We start from the raw sequence: 27,002 nt of genomic DNA on the forward strand, positions 1-27,002 counted from the left end.
ACAATTATCCTATAAATGTCTGAATAAAATCTACAGTACAAATTGACTGATTTCTGAAAATGAAAATGTACAAAAGTAATACATATTTTTCAAACCCTGCCTTGAAGATTGAAATTATCTTACATTGTCCTTTTTGAAAATGCAAATTGAAAATTTTATCATAGAGAAACAAAAGCACTGTCATTTCACTAAAATTAACTGCAAATCAATAATACTGTAATTCTGGAAGAAATACCGTAATTTGGAAAAACCTCCTTTTAAGATTGAAAGAGAAAATAATCAAAATCAAACAACTTGTTTGTGTAAAACAACATAAATAAATGGGCTATTTCAGTTGAAATCCATATACCCCATGACAGACATGACCTGAATCTCCCACACAGGGGGTGTGAATTTGAAATGGAGTCACCCATTCAGGTAACCCCATTTCAAAATTCACACTCCCTGTGTGGAAGATCAAGGTCATATCTTCAATATGGGGCATATGTATTTCAACTGCAATAGCCTGATGCATAGCCCAACAACCTAAAAAGTGCATGTCTTCTGTTTGTGTGGATAACAATGTTAGAAATGTATATCAAATTGATCAGATAGTGCAATATAATTAAGTGCAGTGCATAACATGATTTATGAATTATTAAATATGTTCTGCCATGATGCAAAAATATGTTAAGCCAAATTTATACTGCAGTTGCTAGTGCGAGCTTCATTATTAACCAATGAAATGGCTTGTTCTTCCTGACATAGGATGAAATAGTTCAGGTGATTGGTCAAATCTTAAATGCTCAATGGTAACAACTGAAGCACAAGTTTCAGCATAACAAGATAGACCTTTTGAGTACGTAGAACCTGAAATGACAATGCTAGGCTCATGTAAACCGCCATGAAATATTGCTTTGTGCAGGAAATGTGTGTGCAGGATTTATGTAACTTTCAATCTATCTTTGAGAATAAGATGCGCATTTCAAAATAAATTTGGTGTGATTAAAAACCCTAATGTTTTCCAAGATTAAATGAAATGGTGCAAGAAGATCTTGTATTGTTATGGTTAGTTAAGCAACAGGGTATGATTGGGTGCAGGGAGAGCCTAGGAGGCATCACAAAATGTATGATTGATCAATGGAGAGGGAAAATGGCCACTCAAACTACCCTAAATTTTCTCCTAAATTATCTGGTAAGCATTTGCAAAGCTAGTTCTCTCACTTAATCAACATCTGAGCTGGATTATTATTAGACTTTTAAACCTAACAACTGAAAACAGATTGATGAACTTTGTATAACGTTCTGACCTCCATGGTAATGATACCATCTTTTGCAGTATAAATGGCTACAAAAATTGATTCAACTCAAAAATACTGTAAGCAGAAGAAGGAAAGCCTTGTTTATAAGGAAAAGCTGAAATCAATTGCAGATAAGTATTACACCACATTAAAATTTTACCAGATTACATCACATCAAATAGAAAATCATAAAATTAAATCATAAATTTCGATAAAAATTAATTGATACCACTTACAACACACCAAAATACATGGTGTTAAAAGCACAAACAACCCCATGCGGAGAAAACTTTATGATCGATATGACATGCAGTCAACTCACTCTTACCGCTGCGCTTTTTGCCACTTCTACCGCTAGATCGTCTGCTATGCCCATTGTACTGACTATTGCTGAGATTACCAAAACTAACAGTACGCATACTGCCAGTGAAATCGTAATCCCAATCTATAGCATGAATGGGCAAGTGTGATTTGTACGAAGGATGGAATGAAGAAAACAAATCAATGAATGAAGAACAGGTGTTAGTATTAATTAGTAAGTTTAATCAGATGATTCTTATTTTCAAGTTTTGGTTTGGAATTTAACTTGTGAAACAAATTTACAAATTGTGTTTAATGGTTGTAATTATATGCAAGTCAACCATATACACAACCAGATGACTTCCTTTCTATGGCCTTTAACAAATGAGATGCACACCATAGGTACCAAAACATACCACTGAGTACCTAGTGGGTCACAGTACAGTGGTGGTACTTGAGAGTTACCTGAAGGAATAGTCTGGTTGTGTATGTTTTCATTAAGAATACATCCAATTCGTATAGTTCTTATTATCAATTCAGATCATGAATATAGATAGTACTTAAAATGTGAAATACATGATGATTTAATTGAACTGGTACCAAATTTTTTATGAATGTTAATATACCAATGGCACTAGAAAAACAATGATAAAAAAACAGGAGACACATGGTGTATTCTTCATGGAGGAAGATGCATACATTTAAATAGAATTATGGTTAGTTACAGAAGAGGATTAGTTCCGATTATTGTTCGAGGTTAAAGATAGGTTAAAAAGTTAAAAAGTTATTTCTAGGATATTTGGTTTAGTTTGCTAAAGAAGAATACACCACTGGTAAATGTTTAATTGTTAGATTGGTTAATTCCTTTAATCAATAATGGTAACTATGGAAAGTCATTGGGCCATTCCAGTTGAAATTCATACACCCTGTGGAAGACATGACCTTTTATCTCCCACACAGGGGGTATAGATTTCACCCATGGAATCACCCATTTAGGTAATCCCATTTGAAATTCACACTCCCTGTGTGAAAGATTAAGGTCATGACTTCCATTGGGGGTGTATGGATTTCAACTGGCATAGCCCATTTAATCATCATCATGATATCCAATATATTTATGAAAACTTTACGCTTTCAAAATACCACTGATATACCAAATGAATATGAGATATAAAACTTATTAAAATGATGTTTTTTTCCTTTTTAAAATGATTTTTTAAATTATTGCTATGGTAACAAGTGCATTCAGTTATTTAATAAGGTGCAAATGGGCATGGAATGTGATTGATCAAGATTGAATAAAATAGACCGCTGTGCGCATCTGTCCAGCTTACCTAATAAGCTAGTGGTGTTTGCGATAATAGTCAAATCAGGATCTGTGAAACATTGCATAGTATTAGATTAGTACACACACAATTGATCATACAACCTACTTATTAGTATACTTATGAAGCTAGAGAGAACTGCATACTGTACCATGAACTTATAGAAAGCTATCAACATGCAGTGGCAGCACTACGGGAGGGAGGCCTTTAGAAATGTTTCACTTTTCAATGAAGCAATTTTGTGCCAAATTTGTTTATTTTGCCTCCCCTGTAATTCACTTTGCCCCCCCCACTTAAAGAAAATTCCTGGTGCCGCCACTGTCAAGATGAGTTTATATGTTCCAACCCAGTTCTGGGATATCCAAGAGTTGATCAAGAACCGGGGGTACTCAGTACAAATGACCATACGGGACGTGCCATAAATATGGGTAGCATTTTCGGCCTTTTTGTATATCAATGACCCCTTTTTCAAAGCCTATTTTGGTATATGAATGGGTCCTTTTTTCAAAATTTTCTCAATTTTTTCGGAAAATAGCCCAATTTTTCCTTAATCTAGCCAAAATTATTTTGGGAAAATTTGTAAAAACTGAGACAATTTGTGTTAAATTCTGCTCTGTTAAATTTTGACTTTTGGTATATCAATGGGTCCAAATTTCTTGAAAAATTGGTATATTTATGGGCCCCCCTTCAAATTCCCCGCGGCCCCCCCCCCCCCAAACCCAACTTGGGCACCCCCCCCCCCCCCCCCCGGGCCAGAACCATTCCAGACTGAACCAGAACAAGTTTCAGATTGATTCAAGACAAACTGGAACAAAACTCCTCATGTGGATAGTCCTCAGTCCTGAGTTGATCCAGAACCATTCCAGATTAATCCAGAACAAGTTTCAGATTGATTCAAGACAAACTGGAACAAAACTCCTCATGTGGATAGTCCTCAGTCCTGAGTTGATCCAGAACCATTCCAGACTAATCCAGAACAAGTTTCAGATTGATTCAAGACAAACTGGAACAAAACTCCTCATGTGGATAGTCCTCATCTAAGTCCACAGTAACACACATGCAACCCGGTGTATTATTTAAGATGTTTGATTTTTCTCTATATTTTAAAGTGAAATCTAACAGAAAATAGATTTTGCAAAAAATTATTTTAAATGTGCTTAAGAAAGAAATATGTGGCATTTTAACTACAATCTCGTCATGAATCGTATGGTAATGGTAGAGATTGTAACTCTACAACTAAGTACATATCATGCAATATGAACTCGTGAACTGTCTGATAAGCAAGTTAATACAAATTGACAACTGGGTCAACTAGAGGATGCAATATTACTTTTGTTGTAGTTTTAGTCTATATTATGATCACAGCATTCTCAAGAAGGTTAGAAGCGAGTGTGCTCACTTGTTGATAGGGGTTTAGTGAGTGTGCTCACGTGGGTGAGCGTTTGTAATCGCCGGTGATCAGGGATTTTTGTGTGTCTTTTTATGTTGGGGTGTCCGTGTGTGGGTGAGCGTTAGTAATCGCCGGTGATTTTTGTGTGTCTTTTTCACACCAAGAAAAACTGAGCGCATCCCCAGTTGAACAAAGAAGTCCCTGGTTGGAAAATGCAAAATCCCATGTAATTGTTGTTGTGTAGGGGTGAGTGGGGTATGTACACACCCCAACATATGTGTATACTTGTTTTGTGTATCATGTAACATATATTTTGGTGTGGGCATGTTTTTGTATGGTTTGCGCTGAAAGAAGAAAATCATGTTCATATGAAAAATGGATGAGACTTGTACATTATAATTTATTATAAACAAAAGCTAATCAGGCTAATAATCATCATCATCTTCCACTAGACATCAATAAAATCACAAAATGTTCTAAAACCAAAGTTAATTTTTCAAGACATGATTCTATGATAGTGACCATAACCACATGCTTACCATCTAAATTGGTGACTTTAGTACTAGGCTTGTAGTACGACGGTGCGTAATTCATGTGCGCCGAGGGTGTCGTTGTCTCCGTGCTAACGCTGACATTCTTGTTTATATAGCCATCCGCTCTGTAGATGTTACTAGTGCTCGTTTTCAGGGTACTTCTACTGGTTGCTAATGAGTGAGCTGACTGATGGTGATTGGTTGAGATGCCGACATTGAAACGATTTGGAGTGCCTTCTGATTTGCTGTACGATAAGGCGGACCGCTGCTGAAATTGGAATCACGATTTCAAATGTTACGAATTTGCATTTAATTTTGTACTGTTTTTTTTTTTCTAACTTTGTGCCAACTATTTTGTAAATAATGAGCTATTCTATTTAAAATCCACACACCCTGTGGACGATTTCAATGCCATCTCAATTCCAGTTGCAAATCTCACTGAAATTTGTTTTAACTTATAAAACTCCAGTTGAATTTCACAAAATTGGACTCAAATTAGAAAAGAAAAATGTTTGAAATCTAAAAATCTTAACATCTTTTTCACCTTTATGGATGAAAATGCTTGCATTTGAACTGTTAAATTTGGTTGGAATTCCAAACTTTTCCTCAGTAGGGGTGTGATTTTAAAATGGACTAGCCCAATAGAATCATTGACAAAAGTTTTCAAAAATTTAAATTTAAAAAAAAACATATTAAAATTGCTGAAAACGCAGTAAGGTTTTTGTAAAACTTGCAATGAAAAATAGAATTCACATCAGCTTATCCAATGCTTTATTTTATCTGAACTTAGTCATCAATCAGGCACACAGACTGCACCTGCACTGCCCCAATTTGTAAATAATTCATCAACACTATCCATCAACAACTTACTGTCTTCCAATTACACTCAAGTCTATAAATATTACACACATCACATACTACATTGGGCTGTTCCAGTTGAAATTCATACACCCCCTGTATAAGACACATCCTTAATCTTCGACACAGGGAGTGTGAATTTCAAATTGGATTATCTAAATGGGTGACCCTATTTGAAATCTACACCCCTTGTGTGGGAGATTAAGGTCACGTCTTCCATAGGGGGCATATGAATTTTAACTGGAACAGCCCATATTACCTATCAACCAAACACAAATTAGGTTTTTTCTATATGACCTATTTACACGGACTTGATGGAAATTTAATCATTATAGTCAAAACCCTGCAGGTTGTGCTGGCTACTGACAGTGTTTTCACAATTTAATTTCAATCAAAAAGACCTTGGTAGTTGCTAGCCTGTTGCACATCTTTGACACTGCAAAAGCTTAAACAAATTTGCGGCACCAATATTTTCACAATTTTACTGCTGCACAATACATGCCCAAAAATTTAACAACCGTCTTACATATATGTATGTCTTTAGAAAGATATATAAAGTATAATCTTATCTTATTTTGTAAGCTAAAAATGTGCAATATTCAGATACAAATTCAAATTGTGATTTTTTTAATAAATCTAGCTCCGGGGTGCTGATGACTCATCAGACTCATTACCTCATCTAAGTATACAAATGAATGATCTATGTGTATTTTAATGAGCTGATGTAAGTGCCTTGATACTTATGCTGCCAGCTTAGATTAAGATCAATGTACAATTACTACATTATTTTGGGGATTTTTTCATAATTTTACCCCAAATTATGCATCAATGAACTTGAAAGCCAAATATTAGGCTGCATTATGCTGCTAATCTTCAACTTGAATCTGTGAAGTCTAGTGGATTACTTGCATATTTTTCAAATTAATATTTTAATTAGTCATTGTTGTATCACTTTGCATTTCGTCAGCCTGCTACGCTAATTGCCTAAGTAATTTTTTTGTAATTTTGAGAACAAGCATACATCAGTTACGTAATCACCCTAATTATTTCGGATTATTCCCTTTCATTTGTATCATTATCATTTGTTCTTGTGCAAAGATTGGTGAATAAATGTGTTTAAATGCATAATTGAACCATATTTTGTACTTTGTTCTCAAAATTACAAAAAATGATTTAGACAATTAGTGTAGCAGGCTGACTATTTGTGACTTACTATTCCATTCAAAATTTAATCAATTTTTACTAATCACTTGAAAATAATGTACACAAGTTAGTTATTTTGAAACCCATACTCCTCCTGTATATGCCTTTACATATATCTTCCACAACTGGAGTGAGTATTTCAAATGGAAGTTACCCAATTGTCTAATCTATTAGAATGAGGCAGCTTCATTTGAATTCCATATACCCTCTGTGGAAGATTCAACCTGAATCTTCCACAGAGGGACGGTGAGTTTCAAATGGGGCTGCCTAATGTGCTCATTCCATTTGGTTTTTATTCACCCCCTGTGGCAGATATTTCCAAAATTTTCCAGAGGGAGTGTGGATTTTAAATGGAATAGCCCATTGTTGACAAAAACCGGTACAATTACCGAATAGGGTGCAACTTGCTAGACTTGAGTCCAGTCCTCGTTTACGGAGTTTAGGGTTAGGGTTTAGGGTTGGGGTAGGGCAGTCTTGTAATAAAACTAGTAGAGTTCCACCCTATTCGGAAATCGCTCCCAAAAACCATCAAAACCCAATACCAATGGAACTTATTCAAAACTTTTCAGCCACAAATTTGACATGTTCTATAATCCAGTCAACCTTTCAGACCGTAAAATAATTGAGGTAGTTCTAGAGACATGTTACTGCAGGCACTATGACTGCTGCTTGTTATTTACTTACAGATGTAGCGGTGTCATCAAATTGCACTTTCCTCCCGAGAAACTTCATCGTGAGTCTCTTCCATTCTTTACGAACCTGTTGATTCAATTGAAAATTGGAACAAATTACTTTTTCGAGTCAGTCAGTTATATAAGGGCTATTGAAGCATTAATGATGCTCATTCTAACAAATCAAATAATGTTATACAAGTTGAAATTCAATATTTGATTGAAAAGTCTATTTAGGATTGTAATTTTAGTATCTGAAGATATACTTTTTCATGCTGATTCAATTGAAAATTGGAACAAATTACTTTTTCAAGTCAGTCAGTTATATAAGGGCTATTGAAGCATTACTGATGCTCATTCTAACAAATCATGTTATGTTGAAATTCAATATTTGATTGAAAAGTCTATTTAGGATTGTAATTTTAGTATCTGAAGATATACTTTTTCATGTTGCTTTACAGTTTACACCAATTTATTAAAAATGAAACAGCTGTTTTTCCTGTATCTTGATTAAATTCTTACACAAATCACTACATTTGCTGCATATTATAAATTAATATCAAAGTCCTCTTCAGAAATTAAATTATATTTTAAAATGTCTATTTATACTAATATTTACCTGAAACTGTTTTTTCTTTAAACTTAATTAAATTCTTACACAAAACTCCAATTTGTTACATATTGCAATTTATTTGTAATTACGGTCTCTAAAGATAATATTTTATGCAGCATGACAACAAAATTGAAATTAAAACAGCTTCATTTTTGTGTGTACCTTGTTCCAATTTTGAGGTAAATCACTCAATTTTTTGATCACTTCACTTTATTAGAAATTAAGTAACAAATTTCATTAAAAACTTCTTCTGAACTTACCTTTTGATTAAGTGCACAGTGAAAGAGGAAAATAAAGACACCGAGAAGACAATTGAAAATTGCAAAAAAATACTGGAAGAGGGCGCTATTTTGATTGACAGCCAGCAGACCAAACACCCACGTGATGCCTAGAAGAGGTAGTAAAATGCCGGCTGCTCGCAACCCAGACCTGAAACAAGAGAGAATACAACTGATTAGCACACAATAATATTTTAATTTAATGATAGATGCAGAGAGTTGAAATATATTCCTATTAAACCAATGCAGGGTCAACATTGCTTTAACCCCATGAGAACTACTTGCCGATTGGCCAAAATGAATATTGTGTCCAATTTTGAACCCATCAAGAAGTGTATTAATAAGATCATCTGCAAATGCAAGTTTGACCATAAATAGTTTAAAGCCTAGTCATAATTGGCAATTGAAATGAGCATTTCAAGTTTTCAACCAATCAGAAATGCTGTTAGATGACCAGTAGTGTCCAGGGGGGTTAATGAACACATACTCAAAACATGAAGTACATAAGATAGCAAAAACAAATGGGCTATTCCATCTAAAATCCATAAACCCCCTATGGAAGACATGACTTTAATCAGCGAAACAAGGGGTGTAGATTTCAAATGGAATCAACCTTTCAGGTAACCCCATTTGAAATTCACACTCCCTGTGTGGAAGACTAAGGTCAGGTTTTTATAGGGGGTGTATGGATTTCAACTGGAATAGACAAATAAGGCATAGCATTGCATGAGATTTATGATATGTGATTGGTCATGTTTTATTGTTTACTCCGTCCCTTGATAGCAAGTAAGGTATGTGGTCATTGGGGGATGAAAGAAATTATGATCGTCGGTCTGATCATGATGAAGTTGTATGAATTTTCATTTCAAAAATAATAGAAGAATCAAGTGATTGTACTATGAAAGAAGGGCATTCTGAAGCTATATGTTAACACATTTCATTCTGAACTTAAATACAAAGAAATCAGTGACAAAAAGTGTTTTTGCTGTAAGTGTAATTTGATATTTGAGAGAGAAGGTAAAAGCAGTGTAAGACAGTTTAATTAAGTTGTAATACAGATTGTGCGTTTATACAAGAGTACATTATTGAATATGTGGCAGATACATTTTAGATTTATATGTAGAATAGAATGTCACACATGGTTGAATATCTTTGGTATTTCACAAGCTGTGCAATCAATGAAACCTGAGTTTGTTGAAAGAAATTGATCCTTTTTTTTTAACAGCTAGCTTAGGCGATTAAAAAAAAGGGAATGTGCCTTATAGGTTCGGCTATAACAAACCCAACAAATGGATAGGAATTTTTCACACAAATTTATTTATTAAATATTAGGGCATTCTGATTTTTTACATTTTGAAAGTATTCACCGATGGAAAAAAAATATTGATGAAAACTCTTCAATAACAAAAAAAATTGAAATTTTTCTTTTAAAATCTGGCCATGCTTACCATAGTTCAATTTAAATGTACAGGAAGACCACACACACCCTGTCTAGGCGCTGTTATGCCAGCACCCATGCATATCACATGCAACTTTTTAGTGAGCTATCTTTAATCACTTACGCTAGCTGTTTTAAGTAGATACTAAACTAAACTGGCCTCAAAAAGAAACTTATAATTTTTCACAAGGTCATATCTTAAAATCCTCTCCATAAAAATGAACAAAAGTTGCACACAGGATTACTTCAATACTCTACTCTAAACACATGTCAGTAACCAAGCAGTTGTCCAGCTGACACAACAGCAAAATGCACTGACATGGAACACCTTCCTGGACCAAAATTCACAGCCCAACAGATTTTTTGGTTTGGTTCCAATTATTCACCTGTGAATGTGGTCCCGGATTCTGTTCCGTGTCAGTGCATTTTACTGTTGTGTCAGTTGGACAACTGCTTGGTAACTGACATGTGTTTAGAGTAGAGTATTGAAGTTATCCTGTGTGTAATTTTTGTTCATGTACAGGCGAATAATTGGAACCCAGCCAAAGAAACCTGTTGCGCTGTGAATGTGGTCCAGGAAGGTGTTGCATGTCAGTGCATTTTAGTGTTGTGTCAGTTGGACAACTACTTGGTTACTGACACATGTTTAGAGTAGAGTATTGAAGTAATCCTGTGTGAAATTTTTTGTTCATTTTTATGGAGAGGATTTTAAGATATGACCTTGTGAAAAATTATAAGTTTCTTTTTGAGGCCAGTTTATTTGAAAATAAATCCATTGTTTTTACTTTATATTTAAATTTTTGGCAAACAAATAATGCACCAAGCTGTAAAAGTGCAAATATTTTTCATACACCCAATATGGAAGACATGGCTTAAATCTGCCACATAGAGTACACATTTCAAATGGGGTCACCTGAATGGGTGACTCCATCTGAAACTCACACCCCCTGGAGGAGATTAACATCATGTCTTCCATAGGGGTGTATGGATTCAAATGGAATATGCCAATGACCCATGCTTTACATTGCATGACAATTCTGCCAATTGGTTTTGTTTTATTATCTCTCATTTGCCCACCTTAAAAAAAACTTCATGAAAATTGATTAATTCAAACCATGTGTGAAATAGGAAACAGATATTTGAGTAAAATAAGATTTTAAAAAAGGAAAGAGAAGAGAAGTGTGCTCTCAGGAATGATTGAGGCAAACTATACTGCCTCCAATGGCTATTCCAGGTGAAATCCATACACCCCCTATGGAAGACATAACCTTATTCTTCCAAACAGGGAGTGTATATTTCAAATGGAGTCACCCATTCAAGTGACCACATTTGAAATTCAAACCCCCTCTGTGGGGGATTAAAGGTATGTCTTTAATACGGGGTGTATGGATTTCAACTGGAATAGCCTATTGAGATTCTACTTCATCATATTTGGCGTTACCATGGTTACTACTTACATTTTCATTCATCAAGCAGACTACGCTACTTTAATAATTTACCAGTGAATACTTTTCATTTTCAATAAATAATAATAAAATATCTTTAAAATACACGGATGCTTTTATGACATCAACCATAATGCAAGCATCATTCAAATGCATCTACAACTACTCACAAAATCAAAATGCTTATTTAATTTCAACTATAAAACATCATGAAAATAATATTTTAACTTTTGCTGAAAAATGCATATAGTCATGTCTTTCTCATGCTGCCAAATTCACATTAATTCAGAAAATGAACATAAATATTCTGACTTTGGGATAGAGACGATAGAATGAAACAAAGGACCCTTCACTAACACACTGAAACAAGTATTTCAGAGATTTCAAAGCCTTTATATTTGTAAGTGCTTCAATACACAATAAGCAAATGAAACATATACGACGTATGTGACCAGCTCCAACAAAACCCTGAACATGTCGCCAGGTATGTTTTTGAGTTATAGGCCTTTAAAGATGACATTCCCATAAAAAAATCTAATTTTTTAATTCTTAATTTCATGGTATTTGACTTTGGGACTGAGTGGACTTTCAAGTCCTTGAAAGTACTTATTAAAAAGAGGTTTATTTAAACAATAATGGACAGTTGAACTATGATAATCCCTATTCAATCCTGTGTAAAGCAGGAAACTAAGAAGCCCATTAATCAGAATAAAAAAAAAAAAAAATATCAAGGTATCATTTACAAAATTATCCATATCTTGAAAAGTATTGATGCTATATATATAATTTTGGTATTTGAAGCTTATTTTCCCGTGCTTATATTTTTATTCAAATCATGAAATATCAAAAATGCGACTTGTTCCTGGTTTTGTCAGAACAGGTCACATATTTGAAAGAATACTGACAGTTGATTTGCAAAGAATTCATTATTCCAGATTTATTCATTGACTTGTTTTTTGATCAATCCAATCACAACTTTATATCAAGAGCTCCATGCACATCGGGAACAAAAACATAAACAACAACAGCAACAAAACATAGAACATGACAGGACAGCATAGGCATGCCTTCAGGCTTACACATTTAAGGATGATCATTACAGGTTCAGTATTTTGCAAAAAACATTTCATTCTAATCAGTTGGCACTTAAAATCCGAGAAATAATTGAAACTATTTATAAATGTAGAGTTCAATTTAAAACATGATAAAGCAAACTGGAATTTACCAGACTTGTATTTGTACTAGAGTCAATGTGACAACACCGCAACAAAGAATTAAAGGAGTATTTTGTGATCCTAGCATCTTCTTTTTATGACATTTTTCAGTAGATATCCACTTAAAAAGCTTATTCCCAAAATTTCAGTTGATTCCGATTTTGCGTTTGCAAGTTATGCATGATCATGTGTATTGTACTGCACCATAGACAATGTGTTGTAATTTCATTCTGGTATACCAGAACAAAATTCAAATTTCACGATATCTTTGCAAAATGAAGTAATCTGCAAGAAATATATATTTTGTACATAAACATTATGTAGCCAGAGGTTTCCAGTGATATCAAAATCTCAACTTTTTTTGACAAAAGTGGGGGGATGATGCTGTGAATCACGAAATGCCCTTTTAACATGGGATTATGTTGCATTATGAGTTCTGCTACAATGGATAGTTATGAATGGGGTACAAAACAATGCACTGTTGCACTGTGGGTAATCTTCTAAAATGGATGGTTTATGAATGGGGTACAAAACACTGTATCTCATCCTCTATCTCCTAGCATGATGTTTAGCATCTTAGAAGGGGAGGCCAGTGTATAACATAAGACCGCGCGGCAATTATTGGTAAAATCACGAATCATCTTTTATAGCAAGAGAACTAAGACTTATATGGGTACATATAGACAAGCAGATGCTAAAAAACATAGTTTTACCCAGCACATGGAAAAACAAGCCAGACGGGCCTTATTTTTCTTTTCACAGACAACATGCAAACACAGGGCACGCTCATTTTGTTCACTACTTCGATTTAATATCCTCAGGAAGGACAATCACAGGGTTGACATTACTTTACAAACACAAAAACTTGATATTGTCATATGATATTTTTTCAGGATCTCTATAAAGTTTTCAAAATGTATTTAAAAACAAAACTATTAAAATAAGACATTTTGCAACTAGCATATTTAGAATTTTCTATGAACTAATTGAAATTAACAAAATCGTAATAAGTGTTGTAATGAAATATATCAACAAGATGCAAGCTATTTTAATAAAAATCAAGATTCATTTTCATGCATGTAGTGATGCTAAAATAAAGACAAATAAAAAAATGTCACAAAATTTACTTACATTAGTGGTCTATTAGTAGAAAATTGAAAATATTGGAACAAAATTGATTTTACAAATAATAGCACTTTTGAACACAAATGTTGGAAATGTACATGTCAATTAGCATACAGTTGCCAGTTTTTGCACAAAAAATGAATATGGCAACCTTGACAATCAAATATAAAAAAAGAAGTTAATATGTATTGTTTATGCATTTTGTTTCACAATTAGTAGAAGAAGAATGCTAATGTTCTGTAACCAAATCTTAGAACAAAGGTTTGAAAGTGCATTTTTACTAAAAGTGCATTTTCACCACTTTGAAGAGGGCAGCCCAAGCCAAATTTGCTCAGTACCCTTTAGGCATGCCACACACACTTTCAAACCTTTTGTTCTAAGATTTGGTCACGGAACATAAGCATTGTTCTACAACTAAATGTTGACAGTACACCAAATTTTGCAACTAAACAAATCTGACAAATCAAATAAAATTATGATTAACATGAGAATCGTGTGTACTGTACATAACATCAATATAATATTTATTGAATTGTGGTTATGTAGACATACTATGGTTTAAAACAATTCAGCATAAAAATGAACGGCCATGACTTATGAAATTTCACTTCCTCACAAGGGACAGCTTGAGCTGATTATAAAGACGGCGTGTATGTTGATTATAATACTTGTTAGTGATATATGATTTGATATAGAATGACAACATGCATTGGTGAACCACTTTCAAAACTTCACCATATTATTTTTAAGCTTCTAAGAAATATATCCGAAAATACAATGGTGAAAATGCACCCGCTGAATATTCTCTAAATGTTTATATTATAAACCATCAGTTGTAAAAGTGGTGTCAATCAATATGATTGTATAATACTCTATTAAATATTTAACACAAATAATATGAATGTAAACTGAGCTCAAAAAGAAACTTATAATTTTTTACAACTTATGAATCACAAGGTCATATCTTAAAATACTGTCAATCAAAATGAACCAAAATTACACACAGGATTACCTTAATACTAATACTCAAAACACATGTCAGTAACCAAGCAGTTGTCCAACTGACACAACAGCAAAATGCACTGTCATGGGACAGCTTCCTGGACTTCCTTCACTTTCACAGCCCAACATTTGGCACCCAGGACAAAAAATCTGTGAGAATGCACACAAGATCCTTGCACAGATGATAAAACGGTGCTGCCCTCTGCTTTTCATACACTTTTTTCATGAAACAGGGCTGGGCTGTGAATGTGGTCCAGGAAGCTGTCAAATGTCAGTGCATTTTGCTGTTGTGTCAGTTGGATAACTGCTTGGTTACTGACATGTGTTAAGAGTAGAGTATTGAAGTAAATCTGTGTGTAATTTTGGTTCAATTTGATGGACAGTATTTTAAGATATGACCTTGTGATTCACAAGTTGTAAAAATTATAAGTTTCTTTTTGAGCTCAGTTTATATTAATGTTTATAATGACACAATACAGACAATATTTGACGACTGGAATTTGTCAATAAAATGAATATTTCAAAAAAATGCTGAAAGCTTACCTTAGTGTATTAAACTCTGGGTTTTTATGGCTTGCTCTGAGGGACACTCTAATAGCCATAATAAATACTGCAAGGTTCATCTGAAATTGAACAAGCAGTGCAAATTAATTAGTAGCAAATTATTACAACTATAATTAACAAACAAATGTGATGAATCAAAGAGACAATGTGAATCAGAAAGCCGGAAGTGGGTGCAACATGTAACAGTGCAGAATGTTGATGCGGGATCCATACTTTTTTGTAGGATATTCTTGTTGGGAAATTCACAATTTCGGATCCCGATTCCTTTTACAAACGGCTATTGCCGAATCATTCATTAGGAACAATAGAAATGCAATCTCGACCAATCACAGCATTTCTATTGTTCCTAATGAATGACTCGGAATGATTCGGCAATAGCCGTTTCTGAAAGGATTCGGGATCCGAAATCGTGAATTTCCCAACAAGAATATCCTACAAAAAAGTATGGATCCCGTATCAACATTCTGCACTGTTACAAACATTATCAACCAAGATGAAGGAACTTATTCCTTTGAGTTGCATGTAAGATAAGCTACTACGTAGTAAACAGCACATTCTTAGAATGAGAATAGGCAAGAAAGAAGAGGTGCAGTGGCTAAATCTTCCTCACTGAAGATGAAACATCTAAAATGTGAGTAACATTCTGAACTTTTACAACAAAATCTGACATTTAATTTAGGTTAAATTTGTGTAATTCATTAAATTCTGTCCTGCTTCAAACTTGATGCAATGCTATACATTTGATATACAGATCATAATAATTGTGTACAGCCTTACCACAACTACAGCTAATACTGGCCCAGCAAAACTCCATATCAGCGTGTCCTCAAGAGAAAGCCAGCAACTGAATTGAAAATATAGAAATAACAATGTTATATTCAACAAGTTCAATAATATTCTGCAACCCTATACTACACATATAACAGAATATTCGAAGGTGCTTTAATTTACTTAAAGAATAAAGAAAACAGTTTTGATCTGAATGAAGCGGAGAGTCAGCTTTTTAAATCCTATCTAGCATATTATTTCAAAATACTGATAAGTTAGTTTTCCATTTTGGGTGTCAAAATCAAATGACTGTATATTCATTTAAAGAATATGGTTCATGGTTAATATGAAAAATTCCAGCATATTAAAACAAAGAAGCGTATTAAATACATATCAAATCTTTGTTACTTACAATTTTTCCTTAGCAGCATTAAGCTGATGTCCGTACGTTGCTTCACTAAGCGGTACAGCCAAGCCTACGATGATACCTGGTACACCGTATGCTACGATGTAATACCACGTCATCCCGCCGCGATTGATGTTGCGTACTTCTGTCATCATACGATATAGATGGATGCCCTCGACGAACATCCAACCAAAAGCACTCAGGAGTGTATAATGAAGTACTATAGCTACTATGGTGCAGGCATGCTGAAAAGGATTGTATCAAATCAATGTAAAAAGTATGAACTTCTGTACTAGGAAACTAAAACGCTGCAATTTGTTATGGTCAATTACACACCATCTTTTATAACATGAGTCTTTGGAGCCAGAAACAGGTACTCCTCTGAACCAGAAAAGCTGTAGGAGAGCTTTTAGGATAGGTGTATAACTTCTATGAGAGCTATTCTAGTTGAAATCTATACACCCCTATGGAAGATATTACTTTAATCTCCCACACAGGGGGGGGGGTGTAGATTTAAAAGATTCACCCATCCAGATTCAATAGCTCTCACAGAAGTTGAAAGAAGCATTTTGTTCATCTGTCCTAAAAGCTCTCCTACAGTTTTTTGGTACAGAGGAATAACCCAATCAATATCCTGATTACAATTTTATTTTACTAACACCACCACCAATATTTTAAATCTTTAAATTGGTTTCATGTCAACTAGTATAGGGATGGCCTCAAAAACCCAACCGCCGGTAACTTGCCGGTAACCGGTGATTGGCCCTAGCTTCTATTGTTCAGAAGAGTAGAATCTGGTTATGCCACCTGTTCTGCCAGGACACCGGCTGTTGAGTTTTGAAGCCATCCCTACACTCATAACTGCTCTCATCCCAGTTGGTCAAGATAACCAATTCAAAGTAATGCTTCAAAGAAATGTTTCAATGAAATCCTAAATTCAATACTTTTTCCTGAATGTTGATATGGACAATGAAAAAGAATTCTTAGTCAGTGGGAGTGGTCTAGTTCGTAGACACATAATCTGATTGGGCAATCGTATGATTTCAGGTGCCATCCATCAGGCGTAGACACGCTTGTAGAGGTGCGCGTATATATCGCGTTGTATGCGTAGACTAGTGCGGAATAACAAGTTTCGTTCATTTTATATTAAGGGGAGTTTTTATGATGGTAACTTAAAAAAAAAAAAAAAAAATAGTTTACAGTTATGAAAATAATATTTAACTGACTAAGAACGAGAATAAACGATAGGAATGTTTGCTGTTACTATCCTCTACCTATGATAGACGACAGGCAGGTCCAATATTTTTATCGCAGTCATCTATCACACGGTAGAGGATAGTAAAAACAAAAATTCCTATCGTTATTCTCTAAATATTTCACACAATCAACTTGTCAAACTTACATCCACCTTGCTGTCGATGCCCACCAGGAAGGTAATCTCTGCTACGATGAGAACAAAAACTAAGTTGAGATGAATACTATTGAGATTACAGTGTAAGCTATAGAGACATAGCATGGATATGAAGGCTAGTATTAAGGCAATAAGAGAGATGCTCAATCCAAGGTAGGTTATTACTTCAAGAGCCACTCTGTCTGATACACGCCCCTGGAATAAAACAAAAGGTACAGAATTAGGCATGCTTGAAAATTTCCTAATACTAATATTTGAGACAATTTATATGTTTGAAATGCTGTTATATCACATATTTAAAATCTGGTTGGCTTTGAACATGATAGTTATAATCAGAGCCAGAGATAAAGAAACCAGTTCACGTCTGACAAATCATGTCAATCGAACTCTCCATCCAAAGCTTGTGATTGGTTAGTAGCACATAATTGGGACGTTGATTCATTTGGTGCCTTCATCAGATAAAAGGAATCACAGAAAATGGCAAATGATGTCAACAAAGCAACTTTTCTAGGTATTGTTGACATGGTGCCTTTAGGAAAGAAAATTTCCTAATACTAATATTTGAGACAGTATATATGTTTGAAGGTGAAAAACTAACCATAGGGCATGCTGTAATATTGCTGAGTTCAAAAATTTCATACATCACATATTTAAAATCTGGTTGGCTTTGAACAGTGATAAAAATTTGGGTAATTTTTAGTAGTCTATTGTAAGTTTCAATCTTTGCAAAAGGTTAAAGCATAGACAATATTATACCTTTAAGTTCTTAAACAACAAATTACTATACAAAAAGTTCTTCCAGTAAATAACAGAAATAACTTTTTTATGAAAACTTAAAAGTAGATGTTGATGCATACCAGTGGTGATTTATCCATGAGTACAGCAAAGCTAGTAAGATGATTACATGAGCAGTTGATGTGACCTCTCTCAAAACCTGTTAACTCACATCCCTCCTTAGACCAGCCTCCTTTACCAGCACCAAATCTGTAAGTACAGCAAAATTAGAAATTGTATTAATTTGTAATTTTTGATAATGAACTTGAAAATGTGGTAATAACTTGAAAAAAAATTAACTTGTGGAATAAGTTTTTACTTTACAGGTACTTGTTTCTTGTCATCTTAATCTTTTTTCTTTTTTTTCCTGTTATAATTTTTCCCATGTGCTTAGAACTGGTGGAGGAGAAAAGACATACAAAATGAACCGCCAGTTCCCAACAATCATTTATTTTTGCAAACAATAATCAGCCTAATTTGACCAATCTATTATCAGAAGCAGGCACCATCTATGATGCTATTAGTATTTATCGATAGCTCTTAATACTATAGTATCAAAGTTAAAGAAATTTGTAACTATTTAGGGAAGCAAGAGCATTTTAGTCTAATATCAACATCAGAAATATTCATAAAATTAATTACCATTTACCGTTTAACATTTACAACATCATTTTTAAACAAGATGAAAGCTTCAGATCTTGGTAAGCAAATTTCATTGTTGCGAGAAATATAAGAAACATAAAATACCTACCTATTGTGATACAAATGAAAATTTGAGTATTCCTATTATTCAGTTTTTACCAGTAATAAATCTTCTCTGGATTTGTAATTCACTAAAATTGTGCCGGAGTAAAAATGACAGGTTATGTAAAATCTGATCCTAACTAGGGATGTTCATAAAATTTTGAAGTGCAATATTTTTAGCTGAAAGTTCTTTCATTTGAAAGAGAATTAAATTACCTAAACAATAAGGGGTCAATCATGTTTCTAGTGCATATACTTTTGAAGTTACAGACAAAAATAGTGTCATCAAATTGCCCAAAATTTTGTGTGTGAAATTGTGACAGCAGGCACATGTACAATGCGCACTACTGTATGTGACCCCAGATGACCTCATATTCTTTACTGTAAGAAAGCTGTTTTGGATGGTCTTGATTTACACACAAATTGCTTTTGAGCTAAATCGAGTGTCGACTTGGTGGAACATGGATTGCACTATGTGATAGTTTATGAATCCAGTATCATGCCAGTACCAACATAAGTCAACATCACTTAGGTTTTGGTTGTCAAAATTAATTTTTAGTGATTTTCTCCATTGAGCCCCACAGTAAAGCCATTTTTGGACCGTACATGCACATTCCACTTCCCTATGGACGAATAGCGCCACCTATAGTGTGTGATGTGAGCTAGCCTATCCTAACATTACTTACAGAGTGAAATTCCAGAAGAGACATTGTGGGTTGCTGTAGTTTGTATACAATGCACGGAACTCAAGCGTGATTGGTTGGTTGAGTTCTGTTGTCATGGCATCGCCATCAGACAGCTCGTCATACAGAGATAGGGCAATGACTGGTGTGTTGATAGCCTGCCCCTCAAAGTTATTGCCCGTGCTGTAAGGTAGCAAGAAGAAAACAAATCAAATATATTAGGTTTGCCTCGATAAAAAAATGTAGTACATGTATTGACAGCACAGGTTGAAAGGAAAGGTCTTCAGAGTGAAACTTGTGATCTATGGCTGTTATGCACAAAGTCAGTGAACTTAAAACATACACATGAAGGCAGGCAGACAGACACACTGTCATACAAATACACACCCCCATCCCTACTTACAACTGCCTCTGAATAGGGACATGCCGTTTAGGATTATGCAAACACGGTAGTTAAATTCTGAATTTCACTGGTTAACCAGGGACATGCCCAAATTATACATATTTTTAGGTTATTTGTTGCCCATTGCACATAAATGGGAACCGGGATGGGCCCTGGTTCTCTAACGCTCAAGGGCGATTACATACGCACCACCCTCACACGCACACCCCCCCCCTCACATCAAATTTTCACAGTCCTACTACTTACTCTACACCCCTATGTGTCTTATTTGGCAGCAGTTTGCCCATACTGTTAAATCTGATGTACGATGTTACAGCTACGTTAGTAGAGATCGACAGGTAATCGGGATCGAATGGACGAGGCTGGATGACATCACCAGGGATGTGAATTCTGGTCAAATCCGTAATGCCTTGTTCTCCCCATGTGTCCGCATCGTAGTCGGGAATAGCGACTGATGTGAAGTTTTCTCGCACGATGATGTCATGATGCATTACTGTGGGAGGAAAATATAAAGCAGTAACGATAGATTATCCAATAATCAAAATGGCTACGAAGTGTCATCACATTATTTTGTCATGTTCAATGATCCAAATAAATCAGTGTTTATACAATTCTTCTTTCATGTCTGGGGCAGGGTGAATGAACAGCCAGGCATTAGTCTGATGGGAACTGACAACAAAACCTTTGTCATAGATTGCTTAACACTTTTTTTTCATGTTCAAGTAAATCAGTTGGTGTCATGTTATTCACCACATGACATAACTTTCTCTTTCATGTACAATCCAAGTAAATCAATTCATGTTCAGGCAATTCTGCTTTCATGCCCAGCACAGTCTTAATAGCCAGACATGAGACAAATAGGACCGGGATAGGATAGGCTACAAAATATTTGTCATGTACTACATCAGAATGCTATTCAAGAGCAGTAATTGAGTATGTGAATACCTGAATCCAATATTATATTTTCAGTCCCTGGAAATTGAACCTGGTATCTACTGTGCCAAACTCAATTACTATGTACAAGTGATACAATAAAATAAATAAATATATCACACTCATTCATTTTGTTTCATTGAGGTTATTTACCAAATAGTATTTATTTCAAGAGAAGCCTTACTTATATTTGGTGTAATCACAGCAAACTCCGGTGGATATGTAAAGTCTGAAGTCCTCGCTATACTAGCTCCAAAACCTTCCAAGATTTCCATGAGTTCCTCAGCTCCACGGGATGACTTCTGAATGATCTGCCAATGTGCTGTGTTACCTGGATCCAGCAAGCTACTAGCACTCTCTATGATATACTGTAACATAGGAAGATAAACGTGGGTGTATTAGGTTATATTTTAATTAGGCCTGGCATTTTCGGTAATTTTGTACCCGGGTACCAGCGCATTTTTCAAGCGGGTAACCGGTACCCAAAATTGCAAAAAAAATAAAATAAATATTTTTTAAGTTTTTTTTTTTGGTTTTGTAGTGTCGGTGGACCTAGACCTAAATGCTAGGATAATTTATGGTTCTACTAAAAAAAAAAAATTTCAAGATGTTTTGTATTTTTAATATGAAAATTGATAATTTGTATTCATGTCATACTCTATTAATGATTTCAAAATGCATTGAATTTGAATTTGAATATTTCCTGCCCGGGTAATGTAATCTCAGGCGGGTACCCGTTTACCCGCCCGAAAATGCCAGCCTTAATTTTAATGCTCTGCATGCTGACCATAGGCTTCAACATGGAAAGTCCCAAGTTTTGAAATATTTTCTCAAAATATAAAGAGCTTTCTTAAGAACCACTGACCCAATACTAGGCTTGTTTGTACTCATTTTAATGCATTTTTCATGCTGATTCCAAATATGGTCATGACCATTTACAATTCTCAAATGTTTTAATTTTTTACAAAAACTTGTTGTCTGCAGTCAACGTAGGAAGATAAATGTGGGTGTATTAGGTTATATTTTAATGCTCTGCATGCTCACCATAGGCTTCAACATGAAAAGTCCCAAGTTTGAAATATTTTCTCAAAATATAAAGAGCTTTCTTAAGAACCACTGACCCAATACTAGGCTTGTTTGTACTCATTTTAATGCATTTTTCATGCTGATTCCAAATATGGTCATGATAATTTAAAATTCTCAAATGTTTTAATTTTTTACAAAAACTTGTTGTCTGCAGTCAACACCCGCTTGGAGAGTGTTAACATTCATAAGTTGTATAAGCCACACCGGCGCAGAAGTACAAATAAAGTCCAAGTACTAAAGAGTATTGGTTTTGCGATGAACCCCGACTGTTGGAAAGAGCTTATCATATTTATCTTTTTACTGGTATTAGATGTTCTGACATCTGTCACAGTTGAAATGACTACATTACAAAATAACATGAACTTTAAGCCTAACGACCTACTTACAGCATGTCATTTCTATAGTACTTACACTTAAGGGGGTACTACACCCCTCGATAAATTTATGTCTATTTTAGAAAAAAAAAAAAAAACTAATAACACAGTGGTAACAAAAGTTATGTATATTATATAGGGGCAAGGAATCCAATTACTACATTGGAATTTCAGTGACCCAAGACAAGCGGTTTGTTATTTATGATCAGAAATAAGGTACCGCTAGGATGTACCTCGCTTCCTATCATATATACTGAACCGCTTGTCTTGAGTCACTGAAATTTCAGTGTAGTAATTGGATTCCTTGCCCCAATAATATACATAACTTTTGTTACCAGTGTGTAATTATTTTTGAGAAAAATGCAAAAATAGTCACAATTTACCACATGGGTGTAGTACCCCTTGCTTATTTTATCATGTTACATGTTATAACAGGTAGTCTGTACATCATGCATACAATGGAGTATTCCAGTTGATATACATACACCCCCTATAGAAAATACATCCTTAATCTCCCACATAGGGGGTGTAGATGATAAATGAAGTCACCCATTCAGGTAACCCCATTTACAAGTCATACTCTCTGTGTGGGAGATTAAGGACATATCTTCCATAGGGGGTGTATGGATTTCAACTGGAATAGCCCATTTTGGAGCAGACGACACTGAATCTGTGACTCCATTTGAAATTCACACTCCCTGTGTGGAAGATTAAGGACATATCTTCCATAGGGGTGTATGGATTTCAACTGAATAGCCCATTTTGAGCAGACAACACTGAATGGTGACTCCATTTGAAATTCACACTCCCTGTGTGGAAGATTAAGTCTATGTCTTCCATAAGGGGTGTAAGAATTTCAACTGGAATAGTCCAATGTGCACAACTTTCAGAAAAATCTTAATTCAAGGAGTTAATTTGACTTAATGGACTTAAGAGTTGTTCTTCAATTGCACTACTGTAGCATGGGAGTAAGCTGTCTTTGTATACAGTTATACAATCTCAATGCTTGCATAGCAAATAAAAATTTTACATTTGTCTTGTTTCATTCATTTTTTTTCTAAACTCTCTGAACACATTAAGAGAATTGAGGTAAGGTTATTGCCTTACCATACTTTAAAGGGTTACCAACTTATTTGAAGGTATTGCAAGAAACTGACACCAGGTAATTTCTTTTTTACATTATTGTTGTCCAGAATCTGTTCCTGTGGGGGGCTCAGAGGGGCTTTCAGAGTTATGTGGGGGGGGGGGGGCTTAATGGCTAAAATCGCCAAAAATGGCTGATTTTACATGAATTTTAAGAAAGTGCAGGCCCCCACTGTTGTTTACCCGACAACCTTTTTTTTTGGGGGGGGGATTGTTTTGTTTCATTTCTAACTGTTTTGATAACACCAAATTACCATGTTTACAGCGTGTAAGTAGTTAAATAATTCAAAGTTAAAACTTTTAAATCCACATTAAGCTGAATAAATTGTTCACCCATTAATATTACAAATCAGCAAAAACAATTTTGATTCAAAAACCACAAAGCACTCTTAGTGTCAGTGACACATGGTACAACCACACACATCTCATAAATGAAACACAGTAGCATACTAGTAATACATTTGATTTGTACAAAATTATCATGAGTATCAAAATGGGTTATCTACAATTCCTACAATGCAAGTCAGTGCATTAAAGTAAGCTTACATGATATACGACAGATTAGCATTTGACCAATAGTAACCTTAAGATGCTTAACTAGGAGGCAATGACCATCTTCGCTAAAAGTCAATAACTGGACGGAATAGGCGATAAGTAAATTCAATAATGTGGCGAGAACTAATTACTTGATGTCTTTCAAGCAGGGACTACTTGAATGACAGTCTGTATGCCAAATTTGGAACACTAACCAAAGACGTGGGAAGAAATACAAAAATGCTAGAAATAAATAGATTTATAATGTCAACTTTTTATCCAGACAGGTGCTCATGGTGTTACAGTGGAGAATAATTTAAACTGTTACGAAAACAAACAAATACATACACACACACAAACAAACAAACAAATATCAAACAAACAAACAAACAAATAAGAATTTTTTAAAAAGGCCACCCGATTATAATCATGTGGACAGCTATGGATGGATTGGCAACCATTGGGCTATTTCAGTTGAAATCCATACACCCCCTTTGGAAGATATGACCTTAATTTCCTACAGAGGGGGTGTAGATTTCAAATGGAATTGTCCATTTTCACATTCAGTACTGCATGGAATTAAACATGGGGCTGCAAGACTAACCCATCCCTACATTATCTATGAAAACCTAATTCCTATTTACTTGACAAATTGGAGAAAAACACAATTTCTACTTCTTGCAGTTCTCATTTTAAAATCATTTTAATGCCTCCTTTTCTACACTATGACGTATAATACTAATTTAAAAAATTAGCATATGTCAAGTTTTTATTATAAAACAAAATAAACCTGTCAACACATGCCTGCATATTTGCAAGTAATAACAATTAAATTTGTCCTCACATTTATTGCTCGGTAAAAACACCCGCAAAATGAAAAATATATAATTATCAAAATATTTGTAAACCAAACACCATATAGGCTCCACAACATATCCAGCAGAAATGAGAACTCAAAACATTAGAATGAAACACAGATTCACAATCATAATCAATCGTAACTATGCACAACTTTGCCTTGAAACAAACAAAATATCCAGCAGTAAATGATAAATAACATCATTTAATTAAACACTGATTTCACAATCATCATCATTCTTACGAATCTTAATTATGCGCAACTATGCCTCCGAGCATTTTTTTCAAGTATACCTGACAGGGGCGGATTTAGGGGCGCGGCGGGCGCGCGCCCCTCTATTTTTTGACTAGCAAAGGCGCCGGTAACTTAAAAATACAAAAATTGTAAGAAATTAAAAAAAAAGGAACAAATTCGGCCATGAAGAGCAAACAATGGGCAAAAACCGTTGAGTTTTCGAGGGGGTAACCCCCTTTAACACATTTTTTTCGTCGTCGACCAAAAGGCGCCCCCTTTATCAAAAATTCCTGGATCCGACCCTGCCTGATAACTATTCATTGGCAATTAATCACGGCATCATCACTAACCTATTATCAGCTGTTTATAAGCCCTCATCAAGTGAAATACTCTGTAACTGCCAATTTTTACATCAAAAATTTTCACAATTTTTACTTATTTTTGTTGTTGTTATAATATTTCAATTAATTTGGGTTTTTCCACTACTTCATGAATTTTCACAATTTGTAATTTTACACCAGTTTTGAACTGTACAGAAAGTGTGAAATTTAATGAAGCACAAAAAAATCAAATTATATAGTATCGTAAAAATACTGCTCAACATCGTTAGATGCCGATGTGAGCTGTATCGTTTTGTACAATGTTAATGCTGTCAGGCAAAGGAACATTCATATGGTATTGATAGATTCAATTTGAGATCTTATATCCATGTTATCATGATGAATGTATTAGAATGTTGGTTTTGCTAAATTACGCTCTGGCTTATAGTCAAATCATCGTCTGCCGGGTGATTATTTGAAGTTATTTTCTTCTTGATTGAGTTGGATTAAGTTGTGAAAAGTAATATTCAATAAACATGCACTAGCATTGATTTATTTTTTTTACAGAATTTGATCTACTTTTAAGTAGATCAAATTCTGTAAAAAAACAAATTTAAAAATGTCTTGTTTACAGTGTATTTTTTGATATGTTGGAAAATAAATATACTAAACATAACCCCAAATTTATTTTCTGTAGGTGGCTTGAAAACAATATTTTAAAAATTCATTTAATTTGTTGCTCCCTCTCTAAGTTCTCAAAGTTTCTATTGGTAGCTGCTTGCCTATCATAAGGAATTTTCAATAAACGGGAAAAAACACCTTATTTTACTGGCCCGATCAGATCAGATTTTGCATTTTGAGAGATTTTTTTAAATATACTGATAAAATCATGCAAAATCAGTTGATTTTAACTTAAATATTTTGGAAAACAAAATGCAGAACATTTTCAAGATATGTTTGGAAAAAAATCATCAAATTTTTGCTTTATTTTTCAAGCTTTCAGTGATATTTTAGGGTAATTTTAGCCTCCGGAAAAAAATTAAAAATCCTGACCAACCAACCCTGCTTGAAAAGTCTGTCCGCCCGTAAAA

At 34.5% G+C, this 27,002-nt stretch overlaps 1 protein-coding gene across 1 annotated transcript in view; it reads right to left on the bottom strand.

Moving 5' to 3' along the window:
• The window catches only part of LOC140147843 (cadherin EGF LAG seven-pass G-type receptor 2-like), a 138,270-nt gene that overhangs the window by 11,879 nt on the left and 99,389 nt on the right, over positions 1 to 27,002 (bottom strand). The window contains 13 exon segments of the mRNA XM_072169599.1: positions 1,609 to 1,725; positions 2,915 to 2,956; positions 4,835 to 5,096; positions 7,574 to 7,648; positions 8,434 to 8,602; positions 15,219 to 15,298; positions 16,017 to 16,083; positions 16,420 to 16,658; positions 17,816 to 18,019; positions 18,682 to 18,808; positions 20,029 to 20,208; positions 20,675 to 20,921; positions 21,546 to 21,729. Coding sequence (XP_072025700.1) covers positions 1,609 to 1,725; positions 2,915 to 2,956; positions 4,835 to 5,096; positions 7,574 to 7,648; positions 8,434 to 8,602; positions 15,219 to 15,298; positions 16,017 to 16,083; positions 16,420 to 16,658; positions 17,816 to 18,019; positions 18,682 to 18,808; positions 20,029 to 20,208; positions 20,675 to 20,921; positions 21,546 to 21,729 — 1,993 coding nt within the window.

The sequence above is a fragment of the Amphiura filiformis genome, chromosome 3 (genome assembly GCF_039555335.1).
Source record: "Amphiura filiformis chromosome 3, Afil_fr2py, whole genome shotgun sequence".
Taxonomy (NCBI): domain Eukaryota; kingdom Metazoa; phylum Echinodermata; class Ophiuroidea; order Amphilepidida; family Amphiuridae; genus Amphiura; species Amphiura filiformis.